At 32.2% G+C, this 15744-nt stretch overlaps 1 protein-coding gene and 1 non-coding gene across 2 annotated transcripts; one reads left to right on the forward strand and one right to left on the reverse strand.

Moving 5' to 3' along the window:
- The first annotated feature begins 2641 nt into the window (after positions 1 to 2641).
- On the forward strand, positions 2642 to 2712 carry TRNAG-GCC (transfer RNA glycine (anticodon GCC)). The gene has a single exon. It is a non-coding gene; the product is annotated as a tRNA-Gly (tRNA).
- Positions 2713 to 13584: 10872 nt separating this feature from the next.
- Positions 13585 to 15405, reverse strand: LOC145076735 (pectinesterase 2-like). Its single transcript, XM_079022533.1, has 2 exons — positions 14465 to 15405; positions 13585 to 14378 (listed from the first exon to the last, which is right to left on the reverse strand). Exons 1-2 carry the CDS (start codon positions 15372 to 15374, stop codon positions 13684 to 13686), a joined length of 1605 nt encoding a protein of 534 aa, XP_078878659.1. The 5' UTR covers positions 15375 to 15405; the 3' UTR covers positions 13585 to 13683.
- Positions 15406 to 15744: the final 339 nt, after the last annotated feature.

Raw genomic sequence — 15744 nt, forward strand, 5'->3', positions numbered from 1 at the left:
TATGCATTTAATAGCAAGGAGAAGTAACATAATTCTTAATATTGAGATTTACTTTTCTCTTTTCACTAGTTCGGTAGCTTCTTTAAGCTATGTAAGTTCATTAGATGGAATACATGGTGTTGTAACCCCTTTTTTATAGTAACTTCTATGTTTTCGACTAACTCCTCGCTATCTTTGATTCCATAATCCTCTCTAATAAATGAACGTTTTTTTGCCACTTGTCAAATTCTCAAAAGTTTTGTCACATGTAATTTTGTAGGAGTTTTAGAATTATTATTTTCCACTTGTCATTTTTTGGGAATTTCCATTTTTTTTAAAATAAATTTTCATATAATGAAAGAGAATCATTCTATTAATTTTATAATAAAGTTTCATAAATGCTCTAAAGAATATTTGATTTCTTTTATAAATGTTTCAAAAGATTAAATTATGTTATATAAAAGTATTATTTTATAAAATATTTAATGTTTAAATATTTATATTAAATTTTTATTTTTAATAAACACGTGTAATACACAAGTCTCACTCCTTATATATATACTAGGATGCTTGATCCCATGTCGCCAATGCAAGAAATAATAAAATCCAGTAAACCTAAGAAACCTAAGTATATATGGTAAGCGATATCGAATTCACGGAGTGCATATAGTTTTGAACTATATTGAAAAGAATAAATATCAAACGAACAAAGTATGAAGACCGAATTTTAGAACATTTGTAAATTACTAAAGCAAGATAACACATAATCGTGAATCCTAGGTATAACATATGTTCATTCAATTATTTGTATTCAGGTGGCAGATCCAATGTAGAGCCCGGGATAGCCCGGTATACCCCTTAATTTTTTTTATTTTTATTTTTATTTTTTTTATTTTTTTTCAGTAGTGTATTTTTTAAGAAAATTTCGTTTTATGTAGTGTATATATACATAATATGAATATGTTTAGTGAAATGATAATAAATGTTGTAGTTGGTTCAGGTAGTTATGGTGATAGCGTGTTTTTATGGATGTTGCAAGTTCGAATCTTCTTTCTAACTATATAAAAGGATCTTATATAACATTATCTGGATTTTATACCAATTATATTATGATGTTGTGAAAATTTAATACAAGTACCAAGTTGTCCAAGTAGTAAAGCGCTGAACTTTTAACTTGAATGTCTCTATTTCAAATCTTGGCCTCGAGACGGGTGTATTTTATTTTGTTTATCAGTTTCTATCCTATATTCTTTCAACTTGTTTTTTATAATTCTAAAATTATCTCACATCGGTCATAACATGAAACATAGCTCCTATACATCTATTATATAAGCAACACAAACTTTATCGTTTTTAGCAACTTAAACTTTGAGTTTGGGTTTAAACCTACAACCGAGTTTGGAAAACCGAAAAACCAAGAAACCGAATCCATCAGTTTGAAATACCCTTTTACTTTGATCATGACTTTGTCACTGTTCGTACCAGTCAATAAATCTAACAATATTTTGATTTAAATTTTTTTTAAATCAAAAAAGACAGCCATGTAGGAAGTGTATGTTGTGATGACGTATAGTTTTATTGTTTCCTTTGATATTTGCTTTTAGCATTGGCGTTAATGTAATCTTTCATTCCCCCATTTAGGGATGAGCAAAAACCGAACCGAAAACCAAAAAACCAAAAAAAAAACCGACATAATCGAAACCGAAAAACTGAAACCAAAGCAATAACCGACGGTTTAGGTATGAACTTTACAAAAACCGAAAAATAACGGTTTGGTTTGGTTTTGATGTATAAAACCGCTCATGAAAACCGAACCGACCCACATATATATTATTTATTATGTAAACTTTAGACTTTATTCCTTTAATACTTTATGTTTATTTTCAATAAACTGTTAATTTTGTTAAAATTTGATCTTTTGAACACTTTTATTCTTCTAGAATACTAGAATTTGTACTCTTTATTTTAGTATATTTGAAGTAGATACAATATTATTTATCGCAATGTATTTTCACTGGGTTTGAGCCCAAAAACTAGAAAAAAAAAACAGGAGCTCATAAACCCACGGTTTAAAACCGAAAACTCATAACCAAAAAACCGAACCATGCAAAAACCTAACCTATGTGGGTTTAAAAACCGAAAAACCGACTTTCTACGGTTTGGTTTGATTTTAGCCAAAAACCGACTCAAACCGACCCATGCTCCCTCATTGATGGTTTAGGCTTTGCCATCTTATTATGGTCTTTTTTTTTGAACGGACCGTCTTATTATCGTCTAATATTATGTACATTGGTATCTTGTATTTTATTTATTTATTTTTCATCTTGTTTCAAAATATTCTTTAATTCCTTTTGTCCGTTTAATTTATTCTCTGGCCAAATAAACAATCAGTTTTAATTGACATCTAGAAAGGCGAATGGGTATTTATTCTTATTTAATATTGTAAGCAAAGAGTCTTTGTTCATATAACCCTTTATCAATACAACATTTGATGAAAAAAATAAAAGTAGACACATGGACGATGGACCATCGTTTTGTTTCACTGTTTGGTTGTGTGTTAGCTTGGAATTTAAATAGAAAATGATTGTAGTTAGTTTTAAATGGCCATCATCTGGATTCTTCTAAGAAACATATTTTTCAGTTGATAAACTATACCACAAAGGCACCAGTGGTCTAGTGGTAGAATAGTACCCTGCCACGGTACAGACCCGGGTTCGATTCCCGGCTGGTGCACTTCTATAGAGCTGTGATGAAAATTACCTTTCCGGTGGAGGGTCCATCGGTGTTGTCTCATCTTAAATGATGACTTAGGTTCTAACTGAGCTCTTGTTTTTCTTTTTGTTTCTATCTCCTTTATTTCTGCTGATGTGTATACTTCAAAAATGAAGTATGGAAAACTTACGTTACACTCCAAAGCTCTTGTTTTTCTTTTTGTTTCTATCTCCTTTACTTCTGCTGATGTGTATACTTCAAAAATGAAGTATGGAAAACTTACATTACCCTCCAAATCGGCTCTATACTTTTTATTCTAAACTAGGTTAAAACGTAGATTGACAAATTAAAATAGCAAAATTAATACATAATAAATGGTTAATAAACATAATGGAATTACCAATGCTATATTTTAAATTAAATTTAAAAGATATGCATTGTAAAAATCAAATAAGCCTTATACTATACGTATTGACAAAAACAAAATTTAATTGAAAAAATATCAATAAAAAAGTAAATATACAGCACATACATACATAAAAAATATACAAACCACACACAGACAACAACACATACACACAAAATCATTACATTTTGTGTTACATTTCTTTTTTAGCTTTTAAAAAAATTGAAAGTAGGTTGATGTAATAGAAAAATAATTGAAGGTATAATGGTATTTGTTGGTTGTTATGAAACGGTTGTTTACTGGAAACTTACAAAGCAAGTTAATATCAAATAAATAAGTTTCTAAAAAGTAAAATACAGTTTAAAAAAAGCTACAATGCACAAATCAATGAAAATATAACATTACTGCACAAATCAGTTTACATTATTGACAATTATAGCAATATACTTAGAAAGTACATTGCTATTTTAGGGTAGAAAGGATAAAAAGTCATAATAAATATATTGTATAAACTGGTAAAAGAAAACTGCATTGCTATATTATGGTTATATTGCGATATTAAGTCATTGTTAGTTATAAAAAAAGGTATTATGGGAAGTTTTCAAAAAAAAAAATTAGTAATTTGCAAGAATAGTTCTTGTTTGAAAGGTCCATATGTGTTACTAACTTTACAAAAAAGGTCTCTTTGTTAGTAACTTTACAAAAAGTCTCCATATTTTTAAAAATTTATAGAAAAGGTCCCTGTTTTTTCAAAGTTAACATAAATTATCATTATTTTAATTCATTAAGAATACAAATAACTGTAAGATGCTATATTTGGCAAAGGTAATAAAATGAAAAAAATAAATAAACATAAATGGTCCCTGTTTTAATATAAAATAATTGCAAATACATGAATGGTCCCTGTGATGCTAACTTTCCAAAAAAAAACCCATGTTTTTAAAGTTTTATTGAAATGGTGCCTGTTTTGTAAGAATTAACAGAAAGTGTCCATATTCATAATTTTAATGTAAACAACAATGTACTTTGTAGTGCATGTCTAGTTGTCTAATATAGCATTATTGCATTTTGAATAAAAGTAACTGTAAGATGATATATTTCACAAAGGTAATAAATAATAAACTTGAAAGATTAAAAAGGATGATGGATTATGAATTTATTATTGATAAACTATCATTACTTTTTTTGGCTTTTGAAATATAACCATACTTTGCTTCAAGTTGTTGAGAGGTCCTTCCACCAAGCACTCATGCTTCTGGTCTCAACATAAACAAAATGATATTTATTGGGGGAATGGTATTATTGTCTTTTCATAGATGTTATAGGGTATGACCTTATAGTGCGTGAGTAAGCCATTCCATAATGGTTGTTTACTAAGAACTTTTGGATTTCCAAGAATCACAATACCATGTCGAGCACGAGTAAGTGCAACATTAAGCCTACGTGGATCATTCAGAAACCCAATACCATAAAACACTCAAGCAAACCATAATTAAAATCTCATCACCCCGTTATAAACCCTAAACTAAATACAGATAATAGTAATGGGTAAAAACTGTATGTGTTGTCATTTTGTATAAAGAAAATGTAAGTATGTTGCTATTGAGAGTTAAAGATTTGTTATTATTGGGAAAAAATATTAACCAACCTGATGTTCGTTACTTCTAACGCATGACAAAATAATGTAATCTGGCCTTCGTATGGTGTTATAACCCCTATCTGCATAATATTTAAGTATAATAATAAATTAATTATATCCTATCAGTGCCAGTTATTTTTATAAAAATATATATACCTGACTTGGAACTACACTTTTTAAAAGAGTAGTCTCTATTTTTTCAATATTTGCAGCAACTGTTCTGTTAAGATAGGATATCCCAATTGCACTTATTTTTTCTTGTCTCATCTTACAATATAAAATAAATTAGTGAAATCAATACATAAAAGAACATTAAGATTTAACTTTTAAGACCATTTTGCCCTTGTCACGCATACCCGAACATTAAAAAAAAACATGCGGCAATTTGGGACAGGCTATGGAAAATCAATGCATGTTGATTGCCTTTCTTTTATGGTAACTCCATTTTGGAGGGTACCTTCGTAAAAATTACTCGGAGGGAATTCTGAAAGACATGGATGCATAAGATATTGCACTTGGAATTTTTTAGATGGAATAAGTCAACATTTTTTTTTGTTTTGTTAAAAGACGTATTTGCCCTTGTCACACATATTACTATTTTTTTTCAAACTTGTAATCTGATTGGTTTTACACCAAGAAGCACAAGTCTAACCTTGTTCATCTTTTAATTGTTGAAGCTTGTGAAATTCACTCTTTTCAGATGTATCAAAATGGCGAACCTTAAATGAAAACATATAGAATTCAAACTATTAAAAATCAAGCATGTAAGAGTCATAAATGTATGCAATTTGGAACATTAAGAAAAAAGAAACCTGAAAGAACCATAAAGCAAAAAAAGGCATATCATCGACCACCTTCTAGACATGACAATAAATCATAACATACAAAGATTTCAACGCCAAAGAAATATAAAACACGTGTTGAGATTGTTGTTAGCCTTCTGTACCTTCCATGGCGCTTCAATTGCATAAAAGAAGTGTTCCATTTTGACGACCTAACTTTGTAATCAAATAAAAGATGCGACTGAAGATTAGTTTTAGAAATGATTTTGTTCCTCATTTATTCTTATCAGATGACAGAAAATCGTCGAGTTAGTTCCTGATTTATAGCCTTCAAATTTGAAACTTGATAAAAATATGTTGATTGTATGCGATGGCTTAAGAGGAAGAGAAAGTGAAAGTGGAAACGGTATCGACGGAAATTCACTTTGGTATTTTGAGCGGGAAAAATCAACTGGAGAGGGCTTAAAGAATGCCACGTGGTAAAAATCTACTTATTTATCTGATTAGGGGATATATATATATATATATATATATATATATATATATATATATATATATATATATATATATATATATATATATTGCAGTTTGAAGAAACTATAACTATATTATCGTTTTTTTCAACGTTGACTAAAACACAAAATGACACACTTTAGCTCATAATAACATGATTAAGAATCTCTTACGAATGAGAGGTTTCACGAACTTTTAAGAAACAATCATGTGCTGACGATATGTTTCATATGTATATTGAATGATAAATTTGAATACATTACAAATTTGAAGTCGTGTACTAATGCTTGATGTGACATAAGTAACAATAAAGAAGATTTTCAACAAAAATGGTAAACAAATTGAAATAATGCTAAACTACAATCTTAATACAAATAAAACATATCTTAGTGTGTAAATTACAGACTTAAACAACAAAGATTGAGGCATGATTTTATACAACTTACTAATATATAAATTATCTGGTAACGAGTCTATCGTGAAGATATAACAATCAATCAAAGGAAAAATTCATTATTCTCCCATGAAATTTGAAACAAACAATTAGATGAAATATGTGTGTTTATTAGCCCTCAATATCAATCATTTGTTAGCCATGTATAGCCTTCTAATGCAGTTATTAACCAAAAATCGAATTTAGTTGCCCAAGAAACTGTCAAACTATTAAACCAATAACTAACAAAATTTCAAATTAATTAATTAATAAAAAATTAATTTTCAAATTTCATACAAAAATATATTAATTAGTTAAGAAAAGCTCAATGCACAAAACCCCATCTTTGATCTTTTAATATATTAAGCCTCGTGATGAGAGGCTATTGGTTGATGGCTGAAATTTTATATCTAAAATATTGTTAGTGTTCTACAAATAACTTCATAGACAGATTTTAGGACTTGGGTCGTTCAAATTTTGTCGTTGACCATTCTTTTATAATATATTAAATCCAACCTAAATTGAACTCATTTTTATTAAGACCAACACCACAATCAAAGCCCAAAGTTTCTTTTTACTTTCGGGGAGAAGTCTCACATGCATTATTTCAAAGAACAAAGTGTTAACATTGATAAATCATAAATTTTGTTTAAAATGATTTCATAGTTATTAGGGTTTTAGTTTTGAATTGGAATTATGAATGTTCAAATAACTTATAAAATAAGTAAATGGAAAATGACTTAAAAATGTAATGAAGTATCAAAATTGTACAAAAAACACCAATATTATTATTTTAGTACTAAAAATACCAGGTAACTGACTATTGTAGGTAACCATCAGGTTGGTTACGTGGTTGTTTTTTTATTTATGAGGAAAATAAGATATATGTGGGATAATACGTGGCTTTTCCCCTTCATTATTTCACTATTATTGAAGGTTATTGAGTCAATATCTCCATGAGGTAGATATGTTTTAAGGGGTACATACCCAAAAGTAAAAGCATGCAACATAGAAAGTAATAAGAGGGGCATACGATACCACAATAATAAGAAAGAAAACAAAAATTATGAAGAAGCACCTTGTAACAACCCGAAACTTTGCTTTCTCGCCGTAACCGTTTTGTCAAAACTCGTCTTAAGCGAATTGTTCCGATTTCGTCTTGAACTAGGTCAATTAAGTCAAAACCTTTATTTTGACTTGGTAAGTATCCAAACATGTTGGAAACATGCGAAAACGTCCCGAACTAGTAATTTGAAAAATTATAGTTTCGACCATATCGGGTAACGACAACTTAATCGGGTGCGACCCAAAGCATCGGTTAACGTCGGTATCGGGTAAAATTCCACCGTTTATCCAAGTCAAATCATATTTAAAGTGGATTAAGCCTCATTTGAAGCTTTTTCACTCTCTCTCTAACCTCTCTCCTCAAATCCATCTTGTTAAGCCAAAATCAACCATTTCAAGCCTTAAAACACCAAGGTAAGCATCCTAGCTCTTAGTATAACATCCTTAGGCTTCATTTTCGTGTTTAAATCATGGGATAAGACCATAAACATGTGTTTACGGCCCTGGATCAGCCTTAGGCCGTGAACACATGTAAATGTGGTTTTTGAGCCTTAAAACCCTTCCAAATCACCCTAGGAGCTTAGATAAGACTTAAGGAATTATTGGAATGGACTTGGAACACCTTGAATATCATTTTTAAGGATTAAACAAGAGTTTACTGCCCAAGAACAAGCTTAGGCCATAAACTCATATAAATGGGTGGTAAACTCCTCTTTTGGGTGTTAAAATGCAACTTACACACCCCTTAGGCTTTGGAATAAATTATGGAACCTACCAAAAATCATTTAGGGGCCTTAAACATATCATAAACTCTCTAATTGAGAGTTTACGGCCAGAGCATATGCTCCAGGGCCGTAAACTCCTAGATGGATGCCATTTGAAGCCCTAAACTCACCCTAAGCCTTGTAAAAATTAGTTGAATCACTTGTGATTAATCCTTGGCCTTCAAAATAATTAAGAATGATGTGGGTGAGAGTTTACGGCCATAAACACTTAGTTTACTGCCGTAAACTCATAAATTGGTCCTTATGGTTGAGTTAATTCCTTGATAATGCCCTAGAACCAAACCTAGCAACACCCTTCATTTGATTTAAGGCCATTTAGCTCATAAAAACACCCACCATGAGTTTACAGCCGTAAACTCATGGGGATGAGGTGTTTAAGGCCGTGAACACTCCCTAGAGTTTACTCTTGGAGAGTAAACTCCATATCCTAGCCATTCATGTCCAGAAAAGTCACCCGGGTCACTTCAAACGCTCATTTTGGAGTGTTTTCGCGTCTTAGAATGTTCAAGTGTATCTAATTAGTTATTTAAATCTAATTAGATATATATTGTGTATTATTTAATATTACATAGGAACATCGCTCGTATTCAAGCCTCGGTTCGACGTTTAGCATCCCATTCGACACTTTCCGCGTCCGGTGAGTTCATACCCCTACCCTTTTTCAATGGTTTTTCAATGTTTTCAGGGGGGGGGGGAAGCAAAAGTACAAGAATATCTTGTACTTAAACTTATGATTTTAGTTAAATGGTTTCATACTTGTACATTTTAAGGATTGAAAACCCTTTTAACAAACTGTTTTACTTGCAGAATTATTTGTTTAAAAACCGATTTTCAATTCTTATTATATACTGCCATATTGTATACTTCACATTTGATTGTTCATACTTATATTGATAGAAAACATAAAACATTGTAAAGTCTGCAATAAAATACCATAGGTACGAGTATAAAATTCAGACACCATAAAGAACACATAAAACTTCGGTATGTCCTTAACAATACACCTAGGCTCGAGTGTGATAGATTAATACCATCGTAACACACAAATCAATTGTAACGTCCTTAATAATATGCCTAGGATCGAATGTAAAGGACAGTCATCATTTAGATAACACCTAGGCTCGAGTGTAAAGGACAGTCATCATTTAGATAACACCTAGGCTCGAGTGTAATGTCCTTAATAAAACACCTAGGCTCGAGTGTAAAGGACAGACATGTTAGAACTTAGTTAGTCGTAGATACTACTTCTCCTAGGTGAGAAGTAATGAGAAATCTTAAAGATTGGAGACACGTCCTTGTAACACTTCTTCGGCACGAGATAGTGGAGGACTAACCCTGTAACCAGAATCTCCTAACGTAGGAGAGCGTGACTTGAGTGTATAGATCTATACGGGACTGACAATCCCACACCTGGCTGCTAGCTACAGCCGAACCGAAAGGTTCAAGGGTGACGAAAGTCATAAAAAGGATATTGACCACGACTCGAGTCATATCTAGTCTGAGTATGGTTAAGGACTCGCAATCTAGATTATTAACGTTTTAGACTCATTTACTAGCTTTATGTACGTAATAAAGCTAATGTACGTTCAAGGATGTCAGGCACACACATACACACATTCAGGAAAACATGGGGTTTTCATATGAATAACAATGAACATAATCAGAATCGGTAACAATTAGCATACACAGAATTGGTAATAGAACACACACACATTCAGGAAAACATGGGGTTTTCCTATGGATAATAATGAACATAATCGGAATCAGTATCAGTTAACTTACACAGAATCAATAATAGTTCACACTTACACATATAGGAAAGTATAGGATTTTCCTGAGTAATAGTAGTTTGTAACCAGATAAGTGTAATAAGTTAGATAACTAAAGTTTACAAATCATAAGAACAATCATGTTTTCATTGTACATCTTTTACATTACAATTTGGATTTGGTATCTAACACTTAAGAAAATATGGGATTTTCTTGGTTAACCACTTTTTCAGGAAACTTAAGGAACTCGTTCTTTTCATAAAATAAACCGCTTATGAACTCACCAGCTTTATGCTGATTTTCAAACCGCTTGTATTCTCAGGTTCACTTTAGACAGGTACCGGCGATCTCTTTTGGTGAAGACGAAATGCGTAGAAGAATCGTCTTTCTTTTGTTTAAACTATATATCTATGAAACTTGTACTACTTTACTTTTCAACTGATGTAATTAAATCTATGTAATGTAATGTAATGTTTTGTGTTTTACTTCGCTTACTATGTACATTGGTTATGATTCTCATGAAGTCACCTCCGCCCCGAGACGTTTCCGCCTTCGGTTTCGGGGTGTGACACACCTGGCAGGGGTATCACCTCATAATAAGTCTTTGTATATAATCAGTGACAACATTCCTTCGTTCTTTAGATGGTTGATTGGGTTAAATGCAGGAAATAAGCTCCGTGGTTCTTTCCTCAACCCATTTGGCGATAGGCTGCCTCGGGACTATGACCATTCCTCATGGTCTCATATGCAAGATAACTCTATGCTACCCAAAACTCCAAGCAATTCAGTCCCCCAAGTCCAAGTTCAAAGACTTGTTAATTTCCCCCAAATTTTTTTTCTAAATGTTTGATTGTAGAGTTTTCAAATCACAAAAAATGTAATTGCATATGAACATATAAGCATTAAAAGTGTATTAGCAACCCTAAATAGAAGATACAGTGAAGATGGGAACTTTGATTTGAAATAAATGGCAAAAAAAAAATGTCAAAAGCAACAAGGATTCCTTTACCCACCACAAACCCTAAAAATGGACCCTTGTGAAGAGAAACTAATTGGGAAGCTCAAATGATACCAAGAAAATCTAATCATAAAGATCGGTAAGAGGATTGTCAATAAAACCCTAACACGAAAAAGGGTTATATTAGATGCCAATCAATCTGGAAATCAACGAGAAATTTCAAACAAATATATATATATATATATTAAAATTTATGATGTCGCTTGGAATTATTAGTGAGAATCATTAATCGAAGAAATAGGTAGTGTGTGTGTCTTTAGTGAGAGCGCCAATATATATATATATATATATATATATATATATATATATATATATATATATATATATATATATATATATATAGAGAGAGAGAGAGAGAGAGAGAGAGAGAGAGAGAGAGAGAAATTTTCAAATGATGAAAATTGATGATCACAATCTAGGAGAAAATGGAATCTTTTTGCATTTATACAAAAATAGAAAATGACCTGTGCATTACAGATTTTAAGGAAGAAGAAGAAGCTATGAAAGAAGAAGAAAATGATGTTAACAAGGGGAGAGGAAAAGAATTTTCTTGCCATACCAAATCATCAATCTGCATGTCAAATATAATGTCAAGTAAGCCATTACCTTGACTACCCAATTATCATGGTTAAATAAGAAAGTACAGAATGTTAAATTGTATTTTTTTTTTGTACAAAATCTTTAGTTCATTGGTATTTTTGTACTAAAATAACAATAACGTTTTTTTGTACAATTTTGATACCTCTTTACCTTTTTAAGGTAAGCCAAGAGCTTCACTTGGCCTAATAGACTAATACATGCCTAAATGCTCATAAAGAATTTTATTAAAGACGAATATAAAACTAGTCTTCATGGTTTGTCAAAATTTCTCATTTTGGTTCAAAAAGTTTTAGATTACTTTCGCCAGTCAAAAACTTTGATTTTGTTACGAGTTTGGTTCAACTTCTTTTGATTTTTTTTAAATGACATGTTTTCCCTTTGTATTTTTATTTTCTATTTTTTGTATAACAATAAACTACAAAAAAAGGAAAAAGCAAAATCGTGTCACCCCTAACCCACCCTTATCTCTATCTTCATTCTCTCTCCCTCCCCCCCCCCCCCCCTCTCTCTCTCTCTCTCTCAAAACTCATTTCCTTTGTTTTAATTTTCAGAAAAATGGAATACCACCAACACTAGTCAACACTGGCACTACCACCACCACCACCACAATCACCATCTGATGAAGATTTGAACCAGATTCACACAAACTCTTCTCTATCTCTCTCTCTCTCTCGTTCTTTTTTTTTTCTTTCTTTTTTCACTTCCCCCCCCCTCCCTCTGTCTCTTTCTTTTCCTAACTGATACACATACATACAAGGTTAAACAAGATGAAGATTTAGGGAATAGATGATCAAGATGAAGATTTAAAGTAGATTCAACACAAACACACACACACATCAACTTATTTTTCCATAATTAATCTATTTCATTAAGATTTAACACAAAACCCAAAAACTAAATAAAAGAAATATCAGTTGTGTGATTTAAAGTAGATTCAACACAAACACACACACACATCAACTTATTTTTCCATAATTAATCTATTTCATTAAGATTTAACACAAAACCCAAAAACTAAATAAAAGAAATATCAGTTAACACACAACCCACGATTTTTCTTAGTTAATCTTGTGTTCATCTCATAGATAGTACACTAAACCCCAAAATAAGGGGAAATAAATATTAGAAATATGCAATGGATAAACAACCAATCTTGGTTTTTCGATCTTAAACAGATAAAGATAAGAGCTATCACATAAAATCTAGATTTAACAAGGTCTCTATAAATTGACACACATAAACAAATACACACACTCCAGAAATCAATATCTTGCCTTCAAATATCGTTTTGTCTTTTGATCTCGGTTATAGAGATAGATTTTAATTAGGGTTAGAGATAGATTTGTGTAGATATGGAGAGGTAGAGAGGCACATACATACACTATAAAAAATGACCCTTGCGTCATCATCAAAGTCGTTACAGTTGTTGAAGCCATTCTTGTTTCCCGAAGTCAAAGTCGTTGGAGTCACTTCCACCCTTTTCGGTTTCTCTTCTCTGATAGCGAAAACCCTAGAGTTGCAATGATGTCCATTCTTCTTCTCCTGTTGTCATTTTGAAATCAAGTAGGACTTTGTATGTGTTTAAAGAAAACGTGAGGAAGTTTGTTTTGAATATGTTTTTTTTTTTTGCTTATAGAAGGTTTTGAAGAAAAAATGAAGAAAAAGAGAGAGAGAGAGAGAGAGAGAGAGAGAGAGAGAGAGAGAGAGAGAGGTTATGAATTTTTATTTTATTTTTCGTTTAAAAAATAAAAGAAATAAATAAAACAAATAAAAATAGCAAATTGTCGCTTTAATTCATTTCAATAAATCTTTCATTTTAGATTGATGGTGCTAGCCTAAAAAAATTTGAATTAAAATGACAATTTTCAACTAAACATCGACAATTATTGCAATTTTGTCTTTATTAAATTATATACATAAATATGCATTTGGTTCTTAAATCAAAGAATGTAAGATAACTATAAAAATAAGTAATTTTATAATCACAACCCGACAATAAATGGAATTCCGGTAGCCCGCAACCAACCCCGACCCGATATAAGATTTTCTACGGTAAACTGTGAAGCTTCACTTTGTGTCTTTATGTCATGATATCCAGGCCATTCGACTCTATTTTGTGTAGTTGCACCGGGCCCAAAGCACGCATATTCACCAAAATACAATGTCTTAAATGCAAAATCAGTATCCCCCCATGGTGACCATCCTTGTGGATTAACATGTGTATCGATGAATGTTTTCATGTAAACAGTCCTAGAATATTCTTGCCATGGTCGGCCCAAGAATGTTTGAACAGACCCTACTAAAGGCTTCAAGTCGGGTGCTGCCATAACACGAGAATTATGAATTGATATTCCGGTGTTTTGGAATGGATCACCACGACCTTGAGCTGTTATCATATTTGCTTGTCCATTCAAAGGTTTTCTTGCTAAAATCATGCAGTTTTGAAACACGACTGCCGCATTACCAAATATGAAATCGATTGTGCCATAAACATAGCAAAGCTTGTAGAATTGTCGTTGAGCTAGGACAAATAAAGTGTCTTGATAACCTTCAAAGCTACAAGCATAGAAGACAGAAAGATCCGATGCCGATCGGAATGCAACTGCTTGGAACTTTTCTGGGCCTGCGGTATTCCGGAATGTTATTCCACGAGCAATAAATCCCGTACCATCCACACCTTAATTAAATTTGATCATAACAAATGAATCAGTATTTAAATTAATTAACCTCAATAAAACTTCAAAAAATGCCTTAAATTTTTACCTACGGTTGCCGAGCTATAAGTTGTGGAACCTCCGGCGACACTCCGGTCACCGGTAATTATGGTGTACCTCAATCCATCGCCAAGAAACATGATGTTTTTCAGATCATTTCCAATCTCAATATTCTCCTTATAAACACCTCGTTTTATGTAGATGATATATCTCCCATCTCCACGTTTAATACTTGCTGCATGATCGAGTGCCGATTGAATTGTTCGGAACTTGCTTCCTTTCGCCTGAGACACCGTGACATTCGCCCTAGAGTAGATTGACCCCGTTTGCAGCAGTTTCCGATCTTTACTTGTAACCCATGTCGGAAAGTCCTCCACTTTTTCAGAAGCCTGTGTTTGCTTCAGGAAGTACTGATTTATAGCCAAACTATTGCTTATCATCTTCGTCAAGTTACTGGTTTTGATAGGAGCTACAAAGCTTGTCAAATTCAGTTCGCCGGAGCCAGAAAAACAAATCTGGAGATTGGTCAGGGCGGTGCTGAGCCATGTCTGAGCATCAAAATCGGAGATTTTATGGTCTTTGAGACCTATTAGGGTTTGATTGAGTTGGATAATGGTGTTGTTTACGAGCTTGTAGCAATCTTTCCAGACAGCTTTCTTCCGTTTGCTCCGGCATAGTTTCTCAAGATTCCTAGTGAAACCTCGAGTATGATCGGCAAGTTTCAAAGCAGCTTCCAAAGCTACGATCCGGATATCATCTCTACTTTGTGGCGGTTGAGAGTTGTTGCCGCCGAGAGAATGCTTGCAATGCTCCGGGTGAGGAGTCGTCCCACACCACCAGTTGATGTCGTTTTCACCACCATGCGACTCCTTGCCCACATGTGTTATCATGAAGAATAAACAAAGTAACACGATTAATAAGGACAATAATATCGACAGTAAAAGCTTAATCCGACCCATTATACGATAAACTTGCTTCCTTGGTGATATATTTTTTTCTTTTCTTTTTTGAAAATGATGTTATAGGGTTTACTTTTATAGTAATGTATACCTGAATATTAATTGTAATGCAAGTTTGGTGAAAGTTGACATTTCAAAGTAACGCTGAGAATGGTATTTACTTGATCCTTGTTATACGTATCCAGCTGCGTATAATAACATAATTTATATTGTTGTAGAATAGATCTTTTAGCTTAACGTATAAACTTGCTCAAATTCTCCAAAAACTTTCTTTAATATATATATTTTTAAACGATTTTATACATAAAATAATTAGAAATATTAACTTTGTCTCGAAAAGTTTAATGATTTCTATTTTAAATTGTTAAAG

Source organism: Lactuca serriola, chromosome 9, assembly GCF_051521515.1.
Source record: "Lactuca serriola cultivar US96UC23 chromosome 9, Lser_US96UC23_V15, whole genome shotgun sequence".
NCBI lineage: Eukaryota > Viridiplantae > Streptophyta > Magnoliopsida > Asterales > Asteraceae > Lactuca > Lactuca serriola.

Bases quoted from the DNA above. Each gene is read 5' to 3' on its own strand.
- LOC145076735 (XM_079022533.1), bottom strand. From the start codon at position 15,374: ATGGGTCGGATTAAGCTTTTACTGTCGATATTATTGTCCTTATTAATC. The intron at 14,379-14,464 runs GTAAAAATTTAA...AATTTAATTAAG, and splicing joins TTATAGCTCGGCAACCGTAG to GTGTGGATGGTACGGGATTT.